The sequence below is a fragment of the Rhamphochromis sp. 'chilingali' genome (genome assembly GCF_963969265.1).
Source record: "Rhamphochromis sp. 'chilingali' genome assembly, chromosome: 10".
In the NCBI taxonomy this organism is placed as follows: domain Eukaryota; kingdom Metazoa; phylum Chordata; class Actinopteri; order Cichliformes; family Cichlidae; genus Rhamphochromis; species Rhamphochromis sp. 'chilingali'.
In genome coordinates, this window is record NC_137937.1 from 21,808,664 (window position 1) to 21,833,978 (window position 25,315).

Here is a 25,315-nt window from a genome sequence, read left to right on the forward strand (position 1 = left end):
GTGATTTGCAGTCCTCTGTTAATAAAGGCTTATTTTGAACTCTGTGGAGAAAAAACACCCAAACCTTTCTGAGATCACGATGGAGACAGCACTATTACGATTATTGTAAAAATGAAACAAAAACATACGTTTATTACGGTGTCTTTTTAATGTAAAAATAATGAAATCATAACAAAACGGTGTCTGTTTTAATTTTGGGTGAGTGATTTTTACCCAAGACGAAGAAAACGAGACTTATTTTCAGTCATGTCTGAATTATGTTTTTACAAACATGAGTACCAGCCTCGGTGAACATGAAGACAATCGGTGTTACTCCACATGTCCATAAGGCTATACTGCCTCACAAGTATATTTAAATTCACTGTATTAGTATGAGAAAACAAACACAAAAAAATCCCCCATCACATTGGTTGTTTCAGTTTCTTCTTTTTGGGCTTGACTATCTGTGGTAGCTGGATTTTGAAGGCAGTCCTAAAAAGAAAAAAACAATACATGATTTAAATGGAAGTTGAAGTTCAGACTTTAAAATTTTGCACTGTTTAATTATTATAGACTTCTTTATACACAGCCCTTCACTTTCAGGTGCCTAAAATGAACTGATCAAACTAACAACATCACATAAGGTTAGTTTCAATAGTTGGATAAAGGTCCTTTGCAGTCAGTGGATCAAATGCTCCTTTTGCTCTTGTTAGATGCTCTGCTAGGCCTTCACCCAGGCTTGTTTGTGGGTCTCTGGTTTTAGTAGCTAAAAGCATATTGTATCGAGTTGAGGTGATTCAGCCATTTAAGAATATCCTATTTGGTTGCTTTTGCAGTATGCTTTGGGTCATTATCCATTTGCGTTGTGAAACTCAGCATTTGGCTGAGCAGAGAGTATAGACCTGCACGCTTCACAGTTCATCCTGCTACGGTTATCAGCATTCACAGCATCAACACTATTGGCTTGCCTCCACTGGGAGCCATACATGTCCATGCCATAACACTGCCTCCAATATTTTTAACAGATAAATGGTATGCTCCAGATCATGATCTGTTTCACTCCTCCTCCATACTTTTCACTTCCCATAATTCTTGGACAAGTTAACCGTGGTTTCATCTATCCAAAGAAAGTTCTCCTTAATTTGTCAAGAAATAACAGGGAAACAGGCATCACCTTGTCATAATGGTGGACTGTATATAAACGGCTGTATTTGCTGAACAGTTAATGTAATATTTTTTGGACCCCTTGAATTAAAACAGTCTGCACTTCAGACCTGATACAAATCCACTGTGCTGTTGTACAGAGGCAAAAAATATTTTTGAAAAAGCCAATGTTCAAAGACATATGGAATAGGGTTGCCACGATTAGTCGACTATCAAAATCGTCGACGACCAATTTAATAGTCGACGCGTCGTTTGAAGCTTTGTAAGATCCCAAAAGACGCAGGAATAAGTAGAAGGGTTCAAGAGTGTAATAACGGACTGAGACAGAAGATGGCAGCGCTGCATGAAGAAGGATGCCAGCTGCCGTTAAACCTCGAAGAAGAAGAAGCTGTGTCCCAGAATTCATAGCGCGGCCCTGCTCAGTTTCCAACAATGGCGGCAGCTAGTTAGTTTTAATATTACTCTTATTATTCTTTCTGGGGCACAAAATAAACGTTTAACATTTTTCAGGCGAGGATGTAGCTGTGTAAACCTCAAATATCTGCTCAGTTTATGAAGACACCACATATTTTCAAAAGCGCTCCGACGTTTTCGGAGACGTCTGTTACCCACCAGCTCGATAGCGAGCCGGGGTTCAAGGCTCACTAGAGCAATCGTTTTCAAACCCCCCGCTGTCTTTCGCTACTAAGGCTAAACATGATATACAAGTCAATTAGATCACTTACAAATGTTATTATTTGGCCTTTTTCAGTATTTTATTTGTTTCTGAGTAAATCGGTTTGGCTGAGATTAAAGTTATAGTTTTTACACAGCTGAATAAACGTCAAGCAGACAGCTGATTATCAGAAGAGCGAGATGCTGGAGAATATACTAAGGTGTCCTGTTATATTTTAGATAGCAAGGAGCAGACGGCTGCGTTTAATAAACTCCAATGATAGCTAATGATAGTTAAATAAGAGCAGATGCTGCTGGTGCAATAAGCTGTACTTTGTACGTCCAATGGACGCGTGATCTGATTAGTCGACTAATCGCAAAAATAATCGGTGACTAGTCAACTATCAAAATAATCGCTTGTGGCAGCCCTAATATGGAAATAAGTGTACAGAATGTACACATGTAGATGTATTAGCACTACTCCACAAACACTGACACTTACTCGCATGTCGTACAAATGGGGCTGAAGTTGCAGAATACTAAAAACAAAAGAAACAGACTGATTAAAAAAAACATACTGCAGCTCTTTCCAGTAATAAAGACTTAAGCAATTCAAACTCACTGGACAGACAAACTGAGCACACATAACCGATTTCAATGAGGTTACGGTGGCAGAAACATGCAGCTCGATAGTCCACGTGTGCAGGCGGCAGCAGCACCAGCTGTGACCGCTGCTCAGAGTCAGGCAGGAACACCCACTGCTCAGAAGACAACAAAAACAGCTGTCGTTAGATGCAAATGAAACCAACCCCATTCTTCTTAATGCGTGTGAAACTGTACTGCACTCTCACCAACAGATACTGTGCAAGGGCGACTTTCTGTGGTATCTTCATGTACAATCCTCCAGTTATATCACAAGCCTGAAATGAGTATATAACGGTTACGATAGCATGGTAGAGGGCACACATCACATCACATGATAATCACCACACTACCTCGCACTAAAGATGTTAATACACTGAAAAATATTTGTGTTAAGACAAAGTACTTTTCTTAAATACTTGGAAAACTGCAAAGTGGTGATTGTCCTTACAGAGCTATAAGAATTTACCTGCTGAAGGAGACCAGAGTCTGAATCCAACACACAGGCATCTATCAGGATGTTCTGTTTAAAACACAAAAACGTTTTTAAATTTAGCGTTTCATTTTTACCTTTCTATTTCTACCTTTGTCTGGCTAAATAAAGATTACGCTGACTCACTGAACCATTTTATATTACAAACTGGTATTACAGGACAAGTACAACCTGGGCTTAGTTTAACTTCAGTTGATATCATAAATAGTATAATAGGTGAAGAAGGCTCCCAGGTTTGAAAAGTCAAGTGCCTTAAACCTGGATTCTTTCTAATGGCCACCAGGTGGCGACTGCTCTGGCTGCAAAAACACTTCCATTCTTATAGAAGTCAATGGGAAAACGGCTCCTCAAGCTTTACCTCTGTAAAGACGGTCTTGTTGAATTTATGGACTCAGCTGGTTAGTTTGGGTCATAATGAATAAAACATTTAACTCTATTTTGTAAATTTTGGCTTCTATGTGTAATAAAGAAGGATTAGTGGTTGATATTTCTTAAAAACAGCATGAAAATGACTTGGATGTTAAGTGATAGCAGATGTTTTTATATATAGTGTCAACAGCTTTACTTATTTCTGGGAGTTTTAAACTATTTTATTTCAACACAGCATTTCATTATAAGCATCTTTAGGTCCAACTTTTCATCTACAGCAGTTGCTGTAGTAAGTAAAGGGTAATTAAGTGTTAATACAGGACAATGATCTATTAATATTCTACCTGCTTCTGAGCAGCAAAAATCACATTCATGAAGTTCATGTACTGGAGAGCGCAGTCCTCAGCCGCTTTTACCACCTATACAGTGCAAAGCGTCAAAGAGGGGTCAAAGTCAGGTGGGGAAAAAAACTAAACAAAAGCATTCATAATATTTGAACATTTGGGCATTACCAGTATTCTTGATTTAATCTCTTGTCCAACTAAAAAAAGAGAGAGAAAATATATATATACACATTAAAGCAGGGTAAATGGAAAACTTCATTCAATAACTGGCATTAAGCATGTATAAAGATTAAATCACCTTCCAGCTCTTTCGTGAGCCGGTGAATATCTATATATTAAAGGATTAAGGTGAAAAAGTAAATAATATTGGTGGAAAATAAATAATCTATAGATATTTAACTTTAGAGCAAAACATCACATACGTTCTGCAACACAAACAAATTCTCTGGGCGACGATGGCATATAAATTAAAATTGCAAAAAAGAAAGATTAAATAAGTGATAGCATTCTATTTCTCTTCAAAATAGACACTAAATGTCCTCTAAAGTCAAGATTAACAATATTTTTCCTGCACTACCTACATATATGTAGGCCCATTTGACATTAATTACAGTAATTTTGTAAAAAAGCTATAAATATAAATATCTGCTTACAGTTTCCAGCACCTGTCTTACACTTCCTGGCTGATTCTGTGGAGTCGTGCACTGAATGCACTGTTTATTATTGCACAGTATGTCATAAATGATAAAACAGTCTGCACGAAAAGGATACAGCAGAGAGCTTTGGCGAGGGATCCGGCCAACAAAGTATCTGTTGAATTTCCCGTCACTTCAACTGAAATCATGTGAGATACACTGAATTTTAGGGAGCATTGTACAACATCTTTAAATACCTAAGAGTTTATCCTCGTAAATACACGCTTACTTTTTGACATTATGTTCCTGATCTCTTCGACAATAAGGTTATTGGCAGCAGACAGGAGTTCATATTTTCCATCTCCGCTTGAGGATACATCATTGCCACCACCGTCTTCTCCACTCCAGCTCTTACTGGGATACAGGAAGTGACTGAAAAAGTGAGTGGGAGAAAAGCGCGTATGAGCAGCGACAGCAGCAAAACATTAAACAGACAATACTTTATTCCTGGAAACTGAAACTAGTGGAAGAAATACTCAGACCAGCATATTGGATTCCACACCCACCAGCTAAACTGATAATCTGTTTGCACTGCAAACAGATGAACAGTTTTTGTTCATCTGATATTGTATTTCCTTGATTTTAAGACGACTGCTGTTTTTTATGTCCTAATATTTAAGTCCAAGAACTGACAGATAATATACTTTTCCACATGATGGTGATTCTCCTCTTAATATGGTTTACAAGCCTGTGTGTGGACCTCAGAAATTCCTCTGTGCAGTAAAACCCAGTGAAACTATGGTATGAAATTACCTGCCCTGGCAGTGGCTAGCAATGACAGCCAGCTTGTTTGTCCTAGCCATGGCCATGTGAGCGTTGCCCATCACCATGACTGCATCCATACACTTGGACAGGGTGAACTGGGCGGACACAGGGGTACATGGAGCGTTGTTTGGCATCAGAGACATTCAGAAAAACTTTAATGAGTCAGAGTAACCACAGACATCACAGCTAATACCTGTGGATCCCGCTGAGCCTGCTGCCCCCACCATATGGGGTTTACATCCACGACGATCACCAGGAGGTTGATTTCGTCCTCTAGGCAACATTTTTGAAAGAGATTCATCAAAAAGCACCTGAGTGTACAAAACAAATACTGCAAAGACTCATTATGAGCCAGGCTACATACCTGATGCCATCACGGCGGATTATTGTCTTGAAAAAGAGATGGCTTCTATTCTGCTGCTCTATCTTCTCTTAGTGCTCATACTTTATCGTAAACTTCAAACAATCTGCAGACATCTAGGAGCGTATTAAAGTCCAGATAGTTTAGGAAAAACAATTATATGCAGGGATACGCACATTATTTCTCATCACTTACACCGCTGGCGTCTCCAGGAAACGATTTCTTTCTTCTTCTGTGGTTTTTCATAGCAGACTACAGACGCCCGGCACACTGCTGCCACCTAGCGCCCATTTGCTGTAGCGTAAATTCTTAGGTCTATACATTCTCTACATTCATGGTCATATAAACCAACCCTTTTTTCGTTCTTAAATCTCTCCATCTATCCCTTATCTTCTGCTCATCCAATTTAGAGGCCCCCTTGAACCCTTCCCAGCTGCCATAGGGCGGGAGGCAGGGCGGTCTGTAAAATACATTTATGGATGGAAATTCCATCTATAAATTAATTCTAATATTTCTTTGCAAGCTTCAGATCATCATCCTGTTCATGTGCTAGAAAAAAACAACACATTAAGTTTTTAAATCTTTTACAGAAAATTATATATTATATATATAAAATTCAGCAGTATCACGACAGGGGGTTATCAGTTTAATTGAACTAACTGATTACCTGAGAAGCTGCTGCTGTAGATTTCACAATATAAGCAGTTACAGTCTTGAATCATTTTAAAATTGTGTTATTTATTGCATAACAGATAAGATTAGACGATGCATGTTTTATTTTTCATCATACTTTGAGTTAAATAGTTAATGTTTCAATGATTTTCAAAATCATTACATTCTGCTTTTTTTGCACACTGTCCCATTTTTTCTGGAAAAATTGATCCCCATTAAGGTAGTTTAATAACAAGAAAAAAATAAATACAATAAAAACACAATGATAATAATAACAACAATTATAAAAATTCACATATAAAGTTATAATGAAACACAATGATTATTTTTGTTTAAAAATAACAGTAATTTAGAAAATATAACTAAAAACAAACTGTGTATTGGTCAGCTGTTTGTATCAGCTTCAAAATAGAGATGTTCCTGAGGAGTCACCATGCCAGACATTTACTGATTGTATGCACGTCTGCAGAACACCATGTTTTCTATATTATTACAAGATCAGAGAGTCAGATGGAAGACGAGCAAAGCTCCTTAAATTGTCCCTGAAGCATTAAAGGTTATGTCTTGGGTTTGGCTTTCGGCTTGGCTTTGAGTGAAGCGCGCCTGTATTTCTCAGTCTGGTAGACGTCTGACTCGATGGCTTCGCCGGAGTCATTGAGCGTCACGTACACATCCCCGTTGACCTCAGTGACCTTATGAACCCGCTGTTTGACACCCTTGGAGCGCCAGTAAGTCCTCAGCGGTTTGGCTGTAGGGTCGTCCACAGCTTGGTAAAGCGATTCCCCCTCTGCGAGGGTGATCTTGTACTTGTGCCAAGGACACACGATGCACAGCCGTCCATTGAACTCCTAAAGGTAACACAGATCAAAAGATTTTTTAGATATTACAGAAAAGGTTGAGTGTCAGACTTATGCACAGCTGTTTACAGTAAACGAGTCAAAAGGTGACTGATTTTCTTAATATACACCAGTAATCAGAATAAACAGCAGAAAACTCACCTCAATGTCTCCATACTGTAAAGCACCACCTGAATCTGTCCGTGAAAAAAAACGTGGCATTATGGACATCAACGACGAGCCGTAGAAGAACATATACTCTGCAATGTACTATGGATTATCTCAGCAGAAGCAGTACTTACGGTAGCAGTGCACGTCCATTGCATAAAGCTGCCCCTGGTGATGCACGACCAGCACATCTCTGCATCCGTTCACCAGCTTTGTCACACGGCCAGCTTTGACAATGTCCTCCTTCTTTCCAATGAAGTGGGAGGTAGACAAGTTTGAGGAGGAGGAAGAGGCAGAAGAAGTCTGAGACATCTCCTCCTCAGAGGACATGTTGATCTCTTCTTATAGCTGATATTCTGAATAAAATGAAAAAGATTACGCTTATGAAAAGAACAAAAAGATCACTTTAATTTCTTATTTTATGTGGATTGCTTATTACACTCCAGTTACAAAACACACAAAAAAACAGTGTTTGTCTGTCTCTTTTTATAACTACACATAGAACCCCTCGGATGTCTTCATACAAGTAAAGTCACTTAATTGTCTACCTACTACTTTCTTCAGAGTAGTATGAATTATCCAAAGGAAAAGCTGTAAAACCTATGAAAATACAGTTAAAAGTCCTCTGGCCACCGGGCCTCAGGGCCCCACCCCCGGAAGGGGCACAGCTGAGCCACAGGCACCAGGCCCCGCCAATCGGCCACCAGGAGTGAGCCGGTACATACATGAGCGCCCAGCCCCAGACACCAAGAACCACCAATACACCAACGTCTGAGGGCATCAGCCACTGGCAGGGAGTGTGGTGAGGGGAGATAAGTCTCCATACCTCGGAGAGCCTGAGATGTTCCCAGAGAGGTGGAGTCTAAGACCCAAGCTGACATATAGACACAGACGAACAGGCGCATGCAGACACAACCATGCATTCCCACCCCCATATACACAAACAAATACTCAGCACTCACCTGACGTGGAGACAGACACAAATAGACACTGTACACACATTCACACTCTCCAAACATACTCTATATCCCAGGTCTGGGTACCCCTGCCCCAGAGGGGCAAACCATACACAGACTCAGGAGATGTAACCCTTCTCTCAGGGGTGGAGGAAAGCAGACCGCCTCCTTATCTGCAGTAGCAGGGAGGCCCCGCATTCCAGACCCCAATCCGACGGCCAGCACCTCCTCCCAAATCAAAATAATAAGTGTAAATCTGGTTTCATGTTGCCCACAGACAATTTCAATATAACTGCCATGAAGAGTTTTTGGTTATTCTGGTATATTTGAGATATAGACTGATGTCATTGCTGAAGTCACTTGGATGAACACTGTAAACAACCTAATGTTCTTTTTGTACAGTTATAGTTAGACATCTTCTTTTCACCAACCTGCACATTTACTGAAAAATATTTTTTATATATACCTAGATGATGATGATGATGCTGATAATAATAATAATAATAATAATAATAATAATAATAATAATAATAATAATAATAAGAAGAAGAAGAAGAAGAAGAAGAAGAAACTGTTTTCCTTTCCAAAGTTCATATACTAACTTAAAAACAAACAAACATTGTAAATCCTTTCGTAAGCGATAATCTGTCACTTTGACTGGCTTTGTACAGATTATGTAAAAAGTCTGAATTTTGTCCAGGGATACTCTCCTGTCACCTGTTTTCATCTATCAAACCTGACGGAGGAAACCAGCGTTGTGTGACTAAAACACACAGAAATATGCTAGCTAATAAGGTTCACATTTACACATATGAAACACATAACGAGTAACGCGTTCTATTCTATTCTATTCAGCTCTATTTCTCTACGCCAACTCCATAAAGCGTTTAATTACCTTTTCTGTAATTTCACCGTGAAGTCAATGAGCGGCTGTCATGCTCGGTCTCTTTCGTTGCTGCTGAAGAGCGCTTCGATCACGTGTCAGCACGTTATCTTTCTAAAACAGGCCTCCTGAGAAAACTGGACATGTGTGAAATTACAAAACGTAAACTAAACGTCGAAGTTTCAAGAAATGTACGAGTGTTTGAGGTTTGAACAGGAAGCGCCAATGTTGTGTGTTACATCGAAATACGTCCCAGGTGAAACTATACAGAATGCAACAAAAGCAAAAAGAAAAAAAACTTTCAGAGAACATTTCACTTCGTGGCAAATCTGTCCGAAGTAGTTCACTGTTGCGTAATTAGTGTGTATATTTGCGTGGTGAGATATTTTCTTTATTCATGCGAGGTAGACAAAACAAAATAGGGGAATAACAGAAAATTTAAAAAAATGTGGAAAATGATAGAGCAGTGCAGTCTGCACACACTGAAATAGCACAACAAGTGCATATTGAATTGAGAAAAAAAAAGCTTCACACAAAAAGGAGCAATAATTATGTTAATAAGGACAAATACAATAAAAAGCAAGTACCAAGATGAAGAAGTCTATTATCACCCATTTGTGTATGTCTTGAGCATTTCTTTATATTTTGATTCCAAGGAGCCAGACTTTATTGTGATTTTTAAGTGCTCTTAGGCAGTCGTTCGGCCGGTCTTCAGGAGATTCTTTTTTCTTTTCTTTTTTTTTAAGGAAATTTGCTCCTTTTTTACTCATTTCCAGTCCAGTCTTTGCACTGGACCGTTTTCAGAGGAATTTCATTTTGTTTGTTAATCTACTTAACACTGACTTATAAATCACTCATAAATGCATCTAACGAAAGTGTTTTCTCTACACAGACAACTTAACAATGAACCTATGTTAAACTGTATGTTTAGGCACTTTGTTACTAGCAGCTTGTTGGAAAGCATATAAACTTTCCCATTTCTTTAGTTTAATATACAAAATAAATAAATAAAAATAAATGCCAAAGGTAAGATACCAGCAAGGTGATTCCCAAAGAGCTTTTTTCTTTTTTTTTTTTACATATTCTTTGCTAAATATAACGAAATGAGGATTGCATCACGGGTTTTGCACTGACCTGTATATTTAATTTATAGACAGTGCAACTTTAAACCACTATCTTTCTACTTGCAATTATCTCTAAAAGCAACCATGAAGACGCTTACAATCGTATTGGAGTGTATCAGAGTGTAAACATTTTGTCTGCCTATACGGGTGTCAAACTCATTTAAGTTAATGGGCCACATATATCCCATTTTGATCTAAACTGGACTATGCTAGAAAAACTATAATGTATAAACTAGCAAAGAATAATAACCTTGAGAGAACCATGCAAAATAAATCCAATTTTAATACATGTAAGTCTTTACATTCATTGTCATTAAATGCATCGATGACACATGACAGATCATATTGGATGAAGAAATAAGGATATTTCAGGATAAAAACTTGTATCCTGACTCACTGTAAGTGCAACAGGATTTTATGCATTTATGCTTTAAAATGTTTACTTTCCATTCATTTTTACTTCTCTGTAGTAACACTGGCCTGCATTAGCCGCACATTTTTATTACTTATAGACCTCATTGTAATCTGACCAATGAGCATATAATAAATAATTTATACAGTCATTGTCCTCGAACAGCTATCCAGTGGGCTGAATTGGACGCTCTGATCCCTGGACTGCATCCCCCGGAACTGTGCGGCAGATATATTTGTGTCATTTTCTTTGAGGATATATGTATACAAGATTTATCTAGACTGAGTAAAACAAGCCCCCCCCCCCCCCCCCCCCAAAAAAAGAAAACAACAACAAAAAAACAAAAAAACAAAACGGTTTGAAAACTCTATATTATATAAACGCAGAAAATATACTGTAGCTCGTAGTACTGCCATCTCTCAGTATGCTGTAATGCCTGTAAGAAGGCTTTCTGTCTTAGTGGGTTTGTTGGTGGGCATTAAGCCGTCCTAAGGATTATCATCCCTCTGTCATGCTGAACCGACCGGCTGTCCTTCGGAAATATGTTAACATTAACATTTCCTCTTTTCCGTGAGGACGAGCAGCGGGAAAACAAAGCGCTCTTCTTCCTCAACCGTTTCCGTCGTCATGGAGACCCTCTCTGTGTACGGAAATAGTGGTCCTGCTGAAGCTAGCAACTTTGTGAAAAATCAAATTATCTATTCAGTTGGCTCTGCGTTTGCGGCTATCTGTTGCTCTTTGCGTGGTCTGGACTTGATCTGGTAAGCTTTGTAGTGATTTTCGCATTTTAGAAAAAGAAAACTTATTTGTGTCAAAATTAGCATAATCACTTCTTAAACTAAACCAAGCACAAGCATGTAAGTGGGATCCATTCAGGGGCGAATCCAGGATTTTTAAACCGTGGTGGCACAGGCAGTAACAACCAGACAGGGGAGTCCAGGAAAATTGTAAAAGATGATATCTACCAGCTATAACTAGAATCATAATTACATAATTAATATGTAATGTCAATGTCTGTTTTGTTATGTAGAGAACCATGGGATTTAAAAATTTCCAAGTTTGTTTCTGAATCTATACACAGTTGTAATTGACTTCAGGTCAGCAGGCAGGTTGTTCCACAGAATTGAAAGTTTCCTCAACAGATTTAGATTCAGTTCTGGATAATAGACCCGAACCACTGAGAGCTTGACTAATAAAAATATTTTAAAGGCAATTCTGTGTTAAACTGTCCTTACATATGTAATACGTAAGGACAGTTTAGAGAGTCCTTACGTATGTTATACGTAAGGACTCTCGCTTCTGCATTCTGAATTAGTTGAAGTCATCCGACTGGGATAATCCTTCAAATAGAACATTACCATAGAATAACCTGGTTTATATTAATGCATGACACATTTTTCTCAGATTCAGTTTCAAATAAAATATATTAAAAATTAGAAAATGTTTAAATTACACAAAATTTTAATAGGTAGAAAGCTGTTTAGTGACATTATTAATATGATTGCCAAAAGTAAGATTACTGTCCAAAATGATTCCAAGGTTCCTGACTTGCTCGCAGTGTTTCAGAGGACAGATGATGAATATGAACAAATCTTCTGTCTCTGATTTGTTTAAGTAATTTCTATTTAGTGTAATGTATAATGTTATACCGATTTATTTTTAGGTTTAAATTTTTATTATAATAATAACCTATGACTGCAAAATAAATACTAGCTGAAGCTGAAGCAGTACAAAGAGCAATAAGTGCCTCCAATACAGTGGTAATAGAAAGCAACATAGCATAAGTGCTTCAGTCTAGAACTTGAGTAGCTCTACTTACTTTCCAGCACTGGTCCCATCCATGCTGTCATGACCAGCTGTGACCCAAAACAGACACTGCGTGCAGGCTTCACGTTCATTCATTTTGTTGATAAAGACTGAGGTGTTTGATATTTGAACTTAACTGGATTCTTACTTGAATCCAGGCAAACAGGCAGGCAGTTTAGTATTTCGGTGAGTAAGTCCACAGTTTCTTTTTGCAGGAACAGACCAGCTCAGAATATCAGGTAACTACTATCCACAGGGAGAGAGCTCTTCAGCTGACAAACGGATCTACTTAGAGAAACAGGTGACTTTAGCGCAGGCAACGTACTCAGAAAACATCAAAAAGCCTTATTACCACAACCATAGATAACAATCTGGCAGAGAACAGTAGCTCGAGTTTGTTCTTAAGTGCTGATAAGTAATGATTAGATTAGAAATTAGTGCACTGGCTGAAGAGCAGAAAACCAGGTGGCTCTGCTAGGGAGTGGTACATGCCCACCTCAACCTGTGGGAAAAAGAAAGTCACGGCAAAAGAGAAAGAGAGTAAAACGGGGGGAAAACCCTTAACAGCTGTAAAACAATGACACGTGATCAGTCCAGAAGCACTGGATGTTTTCACAGTGACAGTACAGATGACAGTGACACACAGATACACAGTGACAGATCTGCCCAATGGCAGATCAGTCACATTTCAGGTGATAGGAATTGGGATTTCCTCAGCATTTACTTTATGCTCTGCAGACATGAATATACATGAAACCCCATTCAGTAAGTTATATAGCACAATTTGAAGTTTTGCAGTTACTAAGGCAGGGCATGAAATCCCAGTATGGACTCACCAAAGTGACTGTGGCTTATGTATGAAGGAGAAGAGGCTGTCTCTCATGCCTTACTGCAGAGCTGTTGCAGCAACTGGTCAGTCCTGTGTAGAAGCCAGCAGTTGTTTACATGTGTTTGCTATATTTATCGTATTTGCTACTGTACAGAAATGTGTGACGACTGCAGCACACTCCCCTTTCTCCTTGCTGGCCTAGTGTCAGATTTCGACCTGCTACCAGTATCCTCTGCTTTGCTTACCAACAACAGAGCAGTGTGGTAGTAATGACACAATGACCGGCTATTGGCTGTAAGACGAAAATACTGAGGGATGTCTCTGCCACTTCCAGGGCAGGTGGAGCGAAGTAAAGGAAAAAGGGAAAGAAGAGGAAGAGAAGGAAATGACACTTTGTCTGTATGAGTGTCTGAGAGCGGTCGGGCTACAGCATCACTATGCCAGGTAAGAGCAACCACAAGCCATTCAAATTGGCACTATTCTGCTATAAAACAATTTGCCTCCCCCTTTCCTGTGCTTCAGGTTTACCTCAGTGGGTGTTTGTCGTACAGCCCACATCTCAGTGCTCACCATGGAGGACTACCCCCTGCTGGGGATACACACAATGGAGGACAGGACTCGGTTATTTCAACTTGTCCAATTTGTCAAAACTCTTGATCTGGAGGGCCTTGGATATGATGATGATGATTATCACTATAGTGGTGGTGGACGCGTCGAAGGCAGCACTATAGTGGATAGCAGCTTTTATCATGATAGTGACAGCATTTTTGATGATGAAGATGGTAATGGAGCTGCTGTCAATAATATAATTGCCAGCACTTTTGCCAGACCATCACATGTTCGCAGGCGACTTGATTTCAGTAATGAGACCAGTGATCATCATCAGCGGTTGTCTCATCCTGTTGTTCACGTTAACATGAGGTATGCCAGATATGAGGAGTCCATTAGGAAAAAAGGATCTGCTACCTCTGTGCAACATCAATATAGGCCAAAACCCAAGCCTGCAAATGTGACATCAAACACATTTAATCACAAACCTTTGGGTCACAAAGACAGAAAAAGAACCACAAGGAAGAAAACTCTTTATACAGAAATGGACACTGATGGATGCATGTGTAAGCCAACACCTGTTTATGAAGCAAAGAGAACAGCTGGATATAACTATGGACTACCAATGAGTACTCCTCCTGCTCAGTGCAAACAGTGAGTGTGGTCTATACTGTCCTCTACTTAGACTGAATGTCATTGATGACAGCAGGATACATAAATGACAGTTAGAAAAAAGCAAATGTAAACACACTGATGAGACAACATTTTTGATGACTGTCATTGTCTTTATGACAGTGTCTCTTTATAATATTGAGTTTTTCTACTGTGATTGAAATTCTAACTCTAATTTGAGAGCCAGGCAAGCAGAAGAGCAGCGGATTAAGGTGTGTGTGAGGAAAAGACCACTGACATGCACCGAGAGCCGACAAAGAGAGGCAGATGTTGTGACAACTCCAGGTGGAGAGTGTGTGATTGTCCATGAAGTCAAGGAAGCCGTGGATCTCTCACAATACATACTGCAGGTGAATGTGCAGAGAGGAGACAGTGTACTCTAACCAATGTCACGGTATTTGAATTACTACTTTAAGGCCTTTTCAAACCTTTCCTGTTGCTTTTTTTTTGTCCACACAGCACAAGTTCTACTTTGACCAAGTTTTTGGGGAGAAAAGCTCCAACGAAGAGGTTTATCACCAAACAGCATATCCTCTGGTGCAGCACATGCTCAAAGGGTAGAGTTGCATTCATGGACATCTTGCTAGAGTTGTACTAACTTGATTGAGTGTGCAGTAAACAGTATATCATTACACCAAAAAAAGCAGTCCCAATGCTTTAGTTAAATGGACTTTGTGCAACTTTAATTTAACAAATTTTAAAGTATAATAAACTAAATAATAAAAATTGTTAAATGAAAGGTTGTTAAATGAAATAAACATGCACAACAGTACATCTCAGTATGGGCAGAAAGTACAAAAATGCCCAATTTAAAAAAGTGAATTAGGTTAAAGGTATTCATTTACACCACATTAAGGACATTGTTTGTATCAGTGTATCCTAATCGTCTATACTTCTTTGTGTGTGTGAGCACAGAGGCAAAGTCACCTGCTTTGCATACGGTCAAACAGGTGCAGGGAAGACTCACACCATGCTGGGTTCACCTGCCATTCCAGGACTATATGCTCTGGCAGTTCAGGACATCTTTGCTCACCTGTCAGCCACACACTCATACCAGCTGGTGTTTGTCAGCTTCTTCGAGATCTACTGTGGTCAGCTGTATGACCTCCTGGACCACAGAAAAAGGTCTGTGTTTAAGTTTTGGGGGGGGGTTGTGTTAAAAGTGCATGCAGATTTTTGAGCTGGACGCTGCACTGGGGGAATTCATATAATCTCTATCTCACTGGGGTCATTTAGGTCTCAATTTTATGATAACATTATCATAAAATTGAGATGCCTGGATCTAGGATGTCCTCACTTCTTTATTTAGTATTTTGCTCAAAGCCTCAAAGTCTTTCTTCTGTATTTGTATCTCTTAATCTTTCTCTTTCTTTCTTCTGCAGGTTATTTGCTAGGGAGGATGGACAGAAAGTGGTTCACATTTCAGGGCTGCGAGATGTCAGAGTGGACTCAGTCAGCTCTCTGCTGGAGGTTTGCCTGATTTTCTTTACAATAAGTTATATTATTTAAAAAAATCAGTGACATATTAGTGTTTCTGGCTTATGATCCATCACAATTCACTGGTTACTTTAGTGTGTGAACTACAGAAAGAAAAGTGGTTCATTTTAATGTGTGTGGCTGTATTTCAAAAACAATGAGAAATAAAATTTACTGATAGGTCAAGCAGGGCCGCAGGACAAATTCATCTACTTCAACACCAAATAAAGTGTTTGAGGTTTGGAGCGTTATGACTCAGGTCAGTAGTAAAGCATAAGTATATGTGAGTGTATCAACAAATTATAGCATTGACCAGATTACTGAAAATAGTATGTAATGCTAATGTGAAGGCCCCAACAATGATCATGACCAATAACATAATAAAATTATTTCTTCATCACTTTGTGCATGCAAATCAACATAGATAATCTCACAGTAATGACTCTGTTAAATGTTTTGAAGTTAATATTGTTCAGTCCATCAGGAATGATAATTTGGTGAAATTGTATGCAGTGTGTATGATGATTATGCTTTGAAAATGGAAAAGGGTCCTTAAAATGCAGAATATGACCTCAACTTTGAATACAATTTGGGTGAAGATCTGTTAGGTCATTATTTTTTGTAAGTTTGACTCAATCTGACCAATACTGTGGGAGGCGAAGCAATTCCTGTGAATTCTGGACAGACAGACAATGGCGTGACCTCATTGCTTCTTGGGAACAGATGAGCTAATGCACAGAAAGATTCCAAGATCTTTTCTCCCTGGAAATAATAAGAAACAGGTCCCCAGCTATAACTGATGTTACACCCCGGCCTAGGCAACCGGAGTGCAACACGAAAAAAAGTAAAAATAAAGAAAAAAAAAAAACACACACACACCGAAACGTAACATTTCCCCCTACCCAAAAATCAAACATTTAACACCAAGTGAAAAGTTTGATCCAGACAGACGAAGCCGATGAAGGCTGGAGCGGTCCCACTGACCCTCCAGCAGACGACGAAGGCTGGAGCAGTCCCACGGACCCTCCAGCGAAGGCAGATGAAGGCTGGAGCGGTCCCACGGACCCTCCAGCGACGACAAAGGCTGGGGCGGTCCCACGGACCCTCCCCTCAGCGAAGGCAGACGAAGCTGATGAAGGCTGGAGCGGTCCCACTGACCCTCCAGCAGACGACGGAGGCTGGAGCGGTCCCTCGGACCCTCCAGCGAAGGCGGATGAAGGCTGGAGCGGTCCCTCGGACCCTCCAGCGGAGACGGACGGCTGAAGCGAAGGCAGACGAAGCTGATGACGGCTGGAGCGGCCCCACCGACCCTCCAGCAGACGACGAAGGATGGAGCGGTCCCACGGACCATCTAGCGAAGGCGGATGAAGGCTGGAGTGGTCCCTCGGACCCTTCAGCGAAGGCGAATGAAGGCTGGAGCGGTCCCACGGACCCTCCAGCAGACGACAAAGGCTGGGGCGGTCCCCGGACCCCCCAGCGAAGGCAATCCCGGACGAGCCCCCATATGTTACACCCCGGCCTTTGTCGTCTGCTGGAGGGTCCGTGGGACCGCTCCAGCCTTCATTCGCCTTCGCTGAAGGGTCCGAGGGACCACTCCAGCCTTCATCCGCCTTCGCTAGATGGTCCGTGGGACCGCTCCATCCTTCATCGGCTTCGTCTGTCTGGATCAAACTTTTCACTTGGTGTTAAATGTTTGATTTTTGGGTAGGGGGAAATGTTACGTTTCGGTGTGTCAGTGTTTTGTTTTTGCGTGACTTATGTATTTCCTGCTTTACTTTGAAAGTCTGTTATCTTAGTGTGTCAGTTTTCCCTGTCTCGTCAGTTCTAATTTGCCCCAGCTGTGTTTCCCTCCTGTGGTCCATTCCCTGATTGCCCCTTCTATGTATTTAAGCCTTGTGTTTCAGTGTGTCATGGTCGCGATCTCCCCCGTGTTGTAAATAAATAGTTTGTTGTAAATAGCTGTAAATAGATTTGTCGATACTTTCGTTTTGGGATTTTGGTGGTAAGCTTTAGTGGGGGTTTTTTGTGTGTTTTTTTTTCTTTATTTTTACTTTTTTTGTGTGTTGCACTCCGGTTGCCTAGGCCGGGGTGTAACACTGAACTGAGTGTAGCAGTTGTTCTTGCACTTCACTTTTATATTATGGTCTCACAGGTGTACCAGTGTTATCTTAGGTCGGGGTGAGTCACAATTAGTGATGGGCAGATGAAGCCCCATGAAGCACTGAAGCTTTTCATCCAATTGGTTCACCCCAACGCGAAGCTTCATGAAGCTTCATTTGCTCTAGCAGGACACCTACTGGACGTAAAAATAATAGCTGGTATGAATTTGAAGAGTGTGGCATTTTGCACACAGCCTGTAAATGTCAACAACAAAAGGAGTGTGTAAAACATCTATATTGTAGTGATGCAGTATACTGTGTATATTTATGCTGGCAGTATGGAAAGACAATAAAAACAAAGCACAAATTTAAATATCACACACGTCACTTATTGCATTGTATGATATTGTTATATCATTTAGTAACATTACAGCATGCTATAGTATCATGGCATTTGATGGCTCACCTGGTCTTGCTCCACAATCGGTGTTCCCCTTATTCTCATGCATAGCTCTGTAGTGCCTAAGCATGGATGAGGTGTTGTTGTTATATCCCAGCTCCCTGGCACATAGCAAACACCTCACCTTGTACAAAAGTACAGACAGCCTAACATAGGTTTTATTGCACCATCAGTATTATGAAAATCCATCTTCTGTGGAAATTCACATACCTTGTTGGGAGGAATAAGATCAAAATGTTCCCACACAGGGGAGGACATCCTCCTCTTCTTAGCTGGCTCCATTCTCTCCTGACTTTCTCTCCTCACTCTCATAAACCTCCAAACTGTCTCCAAACTCTCACTAACCGCAACTCTTCATCAAACACCCACATTTTGAATGAAGTCTGAGGGGTTTATATCGCTCTCATAGCTCGCGGAAAAAATTCGAACCGCTTCATGAACCAGTCACGTGGTACAGCCGGGCAGCGAGGCTTCGGACGTCATCATTTTCAGCTCCTCCCATAAATGAAGCAAGCCTCGATACGCGCTTCGCGGAAACGCCCCCTCATTACTCGACACACGCTCCGAAGCCTCGATACAGAACGTCCCATCACTAGTCACAATATCAATATGATTTGATACTGAAATTTTTATTAAAATATGTAAGCACTCTAAACAGACTCCCCCAGCAGTTTGACTTACCAGAGTCATTTTGATAGTGTTGCTGTCTCATGGACATTTTTTTTTCTGTGATCCCCACCTCTGTCTTTAATAACCTTAAATACATGAAACATTACCTAACAGTAAGTATGATTTCTGCAATCTCCTCAACCTAGTAAGAGTAGTTTCCATCTCTCCCCTCTTACTCAGGTGATTTCTCAGGGTACAGCCGAGCGGACACAGGGGATGAGTGGCGTGAATCCACTCTCTTCTCGATCCCATGCCTTGCTTCAGATTCAGCTTAGAGATTCAAACCAGCAGATAGCTGGCAGGTGAGTGACAGGTAACGCACTTCATGATGTTACTTTTTTCTTTCTCTGAAACCATACTTGAATTATTGATTATTGATTAGTAGATCAAACAAGACAACAGTGTCTGTGTAAAATGACTGTAAAATGTGTGTGTATGTGTCTGCGTAGAATGTGGTTTGTGGATCTGGCAGGAAGCGAAAGAGCATCCGATGCCAAAGAACCTGACAGGCAGAGCCGCATGGAGGGAGCTGAGATCAACCAGAGTCTGTTGGCTGTAAGCTATACAGATACGTGCTCTCACACTAAGAGGCCCAACATAAAGTCAAGGATGTTCATTGACATTGTTGATTTTTATTTCCCTCAGCTTAAAGAATGTATCCGGTCACTTGATCAGGAACAATCGCACACACCTTTTAGGCAGAGCAAACTGACTCAGGTAGTAAAAGCTGACGGAAATAGTGACACGAGTATGCATCATATGGCTGATTTTCTGGTTTCTCCACTGATCCTCTATGTTTTGATACTGAATTCTTTTTCTAGGTTTTGAAAGATTCATTTGTCGGTGACTCAATGACATGCATGATTGCCAACATTTCACCTGGTCACACAGCAACGGAGCACACACTTAATACACTGAGATATGCAGACCGGTAAGTGTGCACATGTCCAGGTATAATGAGGGGAATTTAATATACTGTATTAGTTTCTTAAAATATTTATTGATATCTTTATTGTGTAAAGCCATGCCGGGTTTCAGTCCTCTGATTTTATATTGTATGAAAGGGAAAATTCTATTAAATTCAGTCTTTACAATCAAGGTTTCTTTAATATTTTCAGGGTAAAAGAGTTGAAAAGACAAGGAGGGCTGAGAGGAAGAAGAAGAAACAGAGGCAAGACAGCAGCCTCACCCAATCAAAACCTGTTCAGCAGCACCACTGGTAGCACTGTTAGCAGTAGAGGGAAAAGTCCTCCAAAGAAGCCAAAGTTAACAAGACAAAGCGATTCTTTCGGTCCCACAACTCCTACCACAAGGTCACCTGTGAGGAGTGCATTTCTCTGCTCCACACCCAAGAACACCAAATGTGGAGAGGAAGCAAATGCGAGACGGAGGGGAGAGATCAGACTTGAACATATTTCTCCAGTTAGAGGTTGGCTGAGAATAGGTGACAAAAGGCATCTGAGAAATGAAGCAGATGAATTAGGAGGGGGGAGAACAGGAAATGACAGTTTAAAAACTATGGAGAGACAGTCTGTTAGTCAGCAAAGCCCCAGGGCAGTGCTGGAGTCGGGACACCAGCAAAGCCCCAGGGCAGTGCTGGTGTCGGGACAACCAAAAGACAAGCGTGTATGGAAGGTGCAAAAGGAGGGAGAAGCTCATGAGAATGATTCATTTTTTACTGAAAGTAAATCTGACTCCTGTTTCAGAGAAGAAGAACATGAGCAACATGCTATGAAAGGTGGAATAAAAAAAGGTGGAGAGAATGGAGATGCAAATAGTAAAGGGGAAGGGATAATACAAAGGGGGTTACCAAAGGCCAATGAAAGGGATAAGGAAAGAGAGAGGCATCTGAGATGGTATCACAAGCAGCTGCAGCAGTTTATGCCCTCTTCTGCTTCTTTATCCAGCCAACTCTCCTCACCCTCTATATATCCATCTCCCTCTTCCTCTACTCAGCCTTCTGTCTCTCACCTCTCCATTTCTTCCCGTGCGAATCATGGTTTGGAACTGGTTTTAGATGGATGCACAACCAGATCTGAAGATAGAGTTAATGGTAACAGAGGACAGGTGTTTTCTCCCAGCGCTGAGATTCTGTTACAAACTGAAACCTCTTCGATCTCTAATAACATTAGTGAAGAGGATGCTAATGGAGACACTGGTGGTGTTGGGGAAAACTCGAGGGCATCTTTGGAAGGAACATGGACAGGATTTGAACAAGAAATGAGTAGAAACGAGAAGAGGAGGTCACTTGAGGCAGCAAGTGAAGAAAGGCAAAGAAGGAAAGAGAGGAGGCCAGCTGGAGTGGAGAGGGGAGAAGGGAGGTGGGTGTGGATGTCAAATGGGACAGCAGGTGCTGTCTGCTTTGACACAAGTGAGACACAATTGTGTCACAGCTCTGATTCACAAGACAGACTGGAAGTGGGTGTGGCAGGACTGAATACCTCAGATGACCCAGCTGATGGAGTGTGGAATGCTGGGAAGGGGGGAGCAGCTCAAAAAGGGTGTTTATTGTCTGCTCACATGAACAATGAGGGCAACAGCCTCATTAGCTACCCCCCTGCAGAGCAGTCCCTCTCCCCGGACTGTGAACATACCAGCACACTCCTGACCCCAGTTATGCTTAGTGCTGCCTCTTTTGAATCAAAGTGTACGAAAGTCATCCCAGAGGCAGTACAATCAAACACACAGAGAGAGAAAGAACTATGGTTTCTTGCTAATCCCGGTAAATTGCCAGCTACATTACCTTCCACTACTTCCATCACACCTACTGAACCCCTTAACAAACCACCAGAAAATCCAGCTCACACTCAGCTACATAACCATTCAGAAGTCAAAAAGTTGGTTTTACCTCAAAATGAGACTCAGGTGGATTCTTTTAGCTCCATCATGGAGCCCCTCAGCATCTCCCAGCTTCAAGTGGATCAACAGGCTGCTACAATCTCTTTCCTGCGAGGGGACAACAAAAACACCTCGCTCAGTCCTCTTAATGACAATAGAGAATACAACAAGTGGGAAGAGATGGAGGAAGTTGTAGAGGATGAGAATACGGGTTTGCAACTGTCTTTCGTGGAACTGCCACAGGCAAAGACGCACTACCCTCCCTTATCTGACACTACGACAGCTACGAATCACACAGAGGGAAAACAAGACGTACATCTCAGTAATTGTTACACAGGTATAAGTATAAATTCTGATGGTCGTGTGTGTGTGTGTGTGTGTGTGTGTGTGTGTGTGTGTGTGTGTGTGTGTGTGTGTGTGTGTGTGTGTGTGTGTGTGTGTGTGTGTGTGTGTGTGTGTTTAAACAGGTCTGTCCACAACCTTGTTTTGTTTTCCTGTGCAGGTATTCCTGAAGATATTTTGGACTCCTCACAGGATCAAGATAGCAATCAGAAGCAAACACCACCAGCTACATTCAACAAACCTCCTGCATCACCACTTAAAAAATCTACATGCACTTCTGTGCAAGGGTTACCCAGTTTACAGGATTTAATGACAAATGATGCACAAGTTCCACCAGAATATGCACATGATAACCACGAAAAACTTCCATTAGCTTCCATTTTAACACCACAATTAGAAAGTGTCTCAGGTTACACACCAGCAAGCCAGTGTCACACAGTATATTCAAAGCATTCCTCCAACTCAACCACTTCACTCCAACCAAACAATCTTGGAGAGTTTAATGATGAAGAAAGCGCCACTAATCACCACGTTAGACCCACGATCCAGCTGTTTAAGCTGGACGACTTAGACCACGCAAAGTAGGTCCAGAATTCTCACAATTTTTGTTAGTGTAATCATCCAAAAAACATTAAAATAACACAAACATATTCTTGTGTATTTGATAATATTAGAATGATGCACAAAAAGGGGTTATTTTAATAAAACATTAATGCATATTTTTTGTACCCATTCTAACTTTAGGTGGTGTATATTCAAGGCCCACTGGGAGCAGCTAAAAGAGATGGAAGCTTTATGTCGTAAAGAGGGGAAGCTTCTGTGCCAGCAGCCTGATATGGTGAGAAATAAAGCAACAAAAGCAACTCTTTACATTTTTTTAATGTACATACTCTTTTTCTGTTAGGCATTTGGAGAATATGTCCAGCAGCTGGAGGAAATCATGGAGAAAAAGGCTTGGTGTGTACACAGCATGAGAGCTCAGCTACAGCCATATCTGAAGCCCATCACCTCAATCCACCCACAGGGAGCAGACGATCACAGATCAACTAGTTGAATTTGAGTTAATAATACTTATGTTTTTGTGCAATGTTTTCAGTGACAACAATAACTGCAGCTTGCTACATATCGTACATATATGGTCATCCTATATGCTTTGTTATGTTTAAGTAAATTGAGCTTGATGAGTTCTTGGACAGCTGTCACTTGATGTGTTTGATGTCAAAATGCATGATGCACTAAGGGTTTTACTGGTGAAACGTACAATCATATGTTTTTCTTTCATGGTGACAGTAATATATATGGAATTCTGATTCTGCCACTAAAGATAGTTCTTTCTATCTATTTTTTCTTAGCCTCTGTCCATGAAAACTGCTGATTTTGTAATTTTTCATTAAAGAAAATCTTTGGTTTTAATCTTAATGCATGTTTTATTCACAGCACCACTATCTGGACAAAGCTAAATCTGTGTCTCTGGGTTGACAACTCATAGAACCACGCATTTGTTTGAGCTTGATCTCAGATTGTAATAGAAATGCTTGCTTAGCAGACTGTTTTCTAGTGTTAAATTTTTTAAGATTTCAAGATTGCTGATATCTGTTATGTTGTGATCTCTGAATTTGAAATCTTCCTCTTTAAATGTCAGTGTTTAACTTTGGGTAATGTGTGCACATTTTTCCACAGAGGGCAACTGAAAATCAATAAAATAAGGACTAAAAAAAGTATACCCAAGCACTTCTTTGTATTAAAATTATAGCACATCCTTCTACATTTTTATCCAAGCTCAATTTGACATTGAGTTTTGTGCTGAGTCTTCTGATAAATAATATGAAAGCAGCATGCATGAGGAGAACAAAAAAGTGGTGGAAGTGACGAGGTGGAAGTGGGATTACATCAGGGATTGACTCTGAGCCCCTTGTTGTTTGCAGTGTGATGGGCAGGCTGGCAAATGATGTCAGGCACAGGTTTCTGTGGACTATGATGTTTGCAGATGACGTTATGAACTGTAGTGAGAGTAGGGAGCAGCTGGAAGAAAGATGAGAGGTGGAGGTACGCTCTGCAGAAAAGAGGAATGAAAATCAGTAAAAGAAAGACATAAAAGATAGGCAGACGGGTTAACAGTGGCGATGCAAGGAGTTGAGGTAGTGAAGATGGATGAGTTTTAATACCTGGGATCAGACATCGAAACCAATAGATGCACAAGAGAAGTGAAGAACAGAGTGCAGGTAGTGTGGAGGGGGCGGAGATGAGTGTCAGAGGTGGTTTGTGACAGAAGGATAGAAGCAAGAGTAAAAGGGAAGGTTGAGAAGTTGGTACCGGTAGTAATAGGATATACAGTTTGGAGATGGTGGCACTGACAAAAAGACAGGGCAGAGAGGAAATTGTTAAGATTTTCATCACCAAGATGGAGAAGATTATAAAGGGACAGCTCAGGTAGAGATGTTTTGGACATGTGCAGAGGAGGTATGGAAGATATTGAATATGGAGCTGCCAGCCAGAAGGAAAAAACAGACCACAGAGAAAATTCATGAACGTAATAAAGGAGGACATGGAGAAGGTAGTGTGACAGGGAAGGATACTAAGGATAGGGTGAGATGGAGGTAGACGATCTGTTTCCACATAGAAATGGTAAAAAAAACAAACAAACAAACAAACAAAAAACATTAAAATTGAGTCGATGGAACTACCACCTGTTGTAAGTAGTGATGTGCGGATCGATCCTGAAATATCGATTCCTCCGATACCAATCATTTATGTTCTAGAATCGATTCTCATATTAAAATATCGATATTTTAGTACTTTGGGGTAAATTTGTAGTTTTTCATTAACAGGAACACAGTGGAAAGAAAATATATCATTCGGATCGTCTAAATTGGAAGAAACTATTTCCTCTTACGCCTTTCATATATCTTATGCTAAATACGGCTGTATAAATGTGTCGCAGCCCCTGGCCGGTGTTGCCAACTCCTCAGTAAGGAAAATTGCTATTGGCTATGCTAAAAGTCTCTAGAAGTCAAACAACGTCATCGCCTAATTTGCATAATTGGTCATGCTAATATCA

At 40.6% G+C, this 25,315-nt stretch overlaps 3 protein-coding genes across 8 annotated transcripts; 1 reads left to right on the plus strand and 2 right to left on the minus strand.

Moving 5' to 3' along the window:
- Positions 1 to 125: 125 nt before the first annotated feature.
- gtf2h3 (general transcription factor IIH, polypeptide 3) lies at positions 126 to 5,698 on the minus strand. 2 transcript variants are annotated; one of them, XM_080892982.1, is made up of 14 exons: positions 5,662 to 5,698; positions 5,470 to 5,572; positions 5,299 to 5,378; positions 5,094 to 5,200; positions 4,570 to 4,712; positions 4,417 to 4,479; positions 3,944 to 3,973; positions 3,814 to 3,842; positions 3,646 to 3,720; positions 2,909 to 2,962; positions 2,649 to 2,717; positions 2,420 to 2,555; positions 2,300 to 2,336; positions 126 to 471 (listed from the first exon to the last, which is right to left on the minus strand). In XM_080892982.1, the coding sequence occupies exons 2-14, from the start codon at positions 5,477 to 5,479 to the stop codon at positions 402 to 404; spliced, it is 903 nt and encodes a 300-aa protein (XP_080749108.1). In that variant the 5' UTR covers positions 5,480 to 5,572; positions 5,662 to 5,698; the 3' UTR covers positions 126 to 401. The 2 variants fall into 2 exon arrangements, with proteins under 2 accessions (XP_080749108.1, XP_080749107.1); XM_080892981.1 differs by having other exon boundaries at positions 5,470 to 5,582; positions 5,662 to 5,694.
- Positions 5,699 to 6,168: 470 nt separating this feature from the next.
- LOC308404264 (Rieske domain-containing protein-like) lies at positions 6,169 to 13,263 on the minus strand. Of its 3 annotated transcripts, none has more exons than XM_080894251.1 (4): positions 13,160 to 13,263; positions 7,277 to 7,498; positions 7,137 to 7,171; positions 6,169 to 6,986 (listed from the first exon to the last, which is right to left on the minus strand). In XM_080894251.1, the coding sequence occupies exons 2-4, from the start codon at positions 7,470 to 7,472 to the stop codon at positions 6,696 to 6,698; spliced, it is 522 nt and encodes a 173-aa protein (XP_080750377.1). In that variant the 5' UTR covers positions 7,473 to 7,498; positions 13,160 to 13,263; the 3' UTR covers positions 6,169 to 6,695. The 3 variants fall into 3 exon arrangements, with proteins under 3 accessions (XP_080750377.1, XP_080750376.1, XP_080750375.1); XM_080894250.1 differs by lacking the exon at positions 13,160 to 13,263 and adding an exon at positions 8,105 to 8,581; XM_080894249.1 differs by lacking the exon at positions 13,160 to 13,263 and adding an exon at positions 8,994 to 9,358 and having other exon boundaries at positions 6,171 to 6,986.
- Positions 10,899 to 23,961, plus strand: LOC308404263 (uncharacterized protein). 3 transcript variants are annotated; one of them, XM_080894248.1, is made up of 15 exons: positions 10,899 to 11,278; positions 13,487 to 13,596; positions 13,675 to 14,355; positions 14,561 to 14,723; positions 14,833 to 14,930; positions 15,289 to 15,498; positions 15,756 to 15,843; positions 19,258 to 19,379; positions 19,527 to 19,632; positions 19,723 to 19,794; positions 19,899 to 20,008; positions 20,196 to 22,252; positions 22,418 to 22,838; positions 23,002 to 23,095; positions 23,162 to 23,961. In XM_080894248.1, exons 2-15 carry the CDS (start codon positions 13,538 to 13,540, stop codon positions 23,309 to 23,311), a joined length of 4,431 nt encoding a protein of 1,476 aa, XP_080750374.1. In that variant the 5' UTR covers positions 10,899 to 11,278; positions 13,487 to 13,537; the 3' UTR covers positions 23,312 to 23,961. The 3 variants fall into 3 exon arrangements, with proteins under 3 accessions (XP_080750374.1, XP_080750372.1, XP_080750373.1); XM_080894246.1 differs by having other exon boundaries at positions 10,900 to 11,278; positions 14,555 to 14,723; XM_080894247.1 differs by lacking the exon at positions 10,899 to 11,278 and having other exon boundaries at positions 13,391 to 13,596; positions 14,555 to 14,723.
- The last annotated feature ends 1,354 nt before the right edge of the window (positions 23,962 to 25,315 follow it).

Bases quoted from the DNA above. Each gene is read 5' to 3' on its own strand.
- LOC308404264 (XM_080894251.1), bottom strand. From the start codon at position 7,472: ATGTCCTCTGAGGAGGAGATGTCTCAGACTTCTTCTGCCTCTTCCTCC. The intron at 7,172-7,276 runs GTAAGTACTGCT...TTTCACGGACAG, and splicing joins AATGGACGTGCACTGCTACC to ATTCAGGTGGTGCTTTACAG. The intron at 6,987-7,136 runs GTGAGTTTTCTG...TGTTACCTTTAG, and splicing joins TACAGTATGGAGACATTGAG to GAGTTCAATGGACGGCTGTG.
- gtf2h3 (XM_080892982.1), bottom strand. The intron at 5,201-5,298 runs GTATTAGCTGTG...GTGTCCGCCCAG, and splicing joins AGGCTCAGCGGGATCCACAG to TTCACCCTGTCCAAGTGTAT. The intron at 4,713-5,093 runs GTAATTTCATAC...TCACTTTTTCAG, and splicing joins GCTAGCCACTGCCAGGGCAG to TCACTTCCTGTATCCCAGTA.
- LOC308404263 (XM_080894246.1), top strand. From the start codon at position 13,538: ATGACACTTTGTCTGTATGAGTGTCTGAGAGCGGTCGGGCTACAGCAT. The intron at 13,597-13,674 runs GTAAGAGCAACC...CCTGTGCTTCAG, and splicing joins CTACAGCATCACTATGCCAG to GTTTACCTCAGTGGGTGTTT. The intron at 22,253-22,417 runs GTATAAGTATAA...TTTCCTGTGCAG, and splicing joins TCTCAGTAATTGTTACACAG to GTATTCCTGAAGATATTTTG.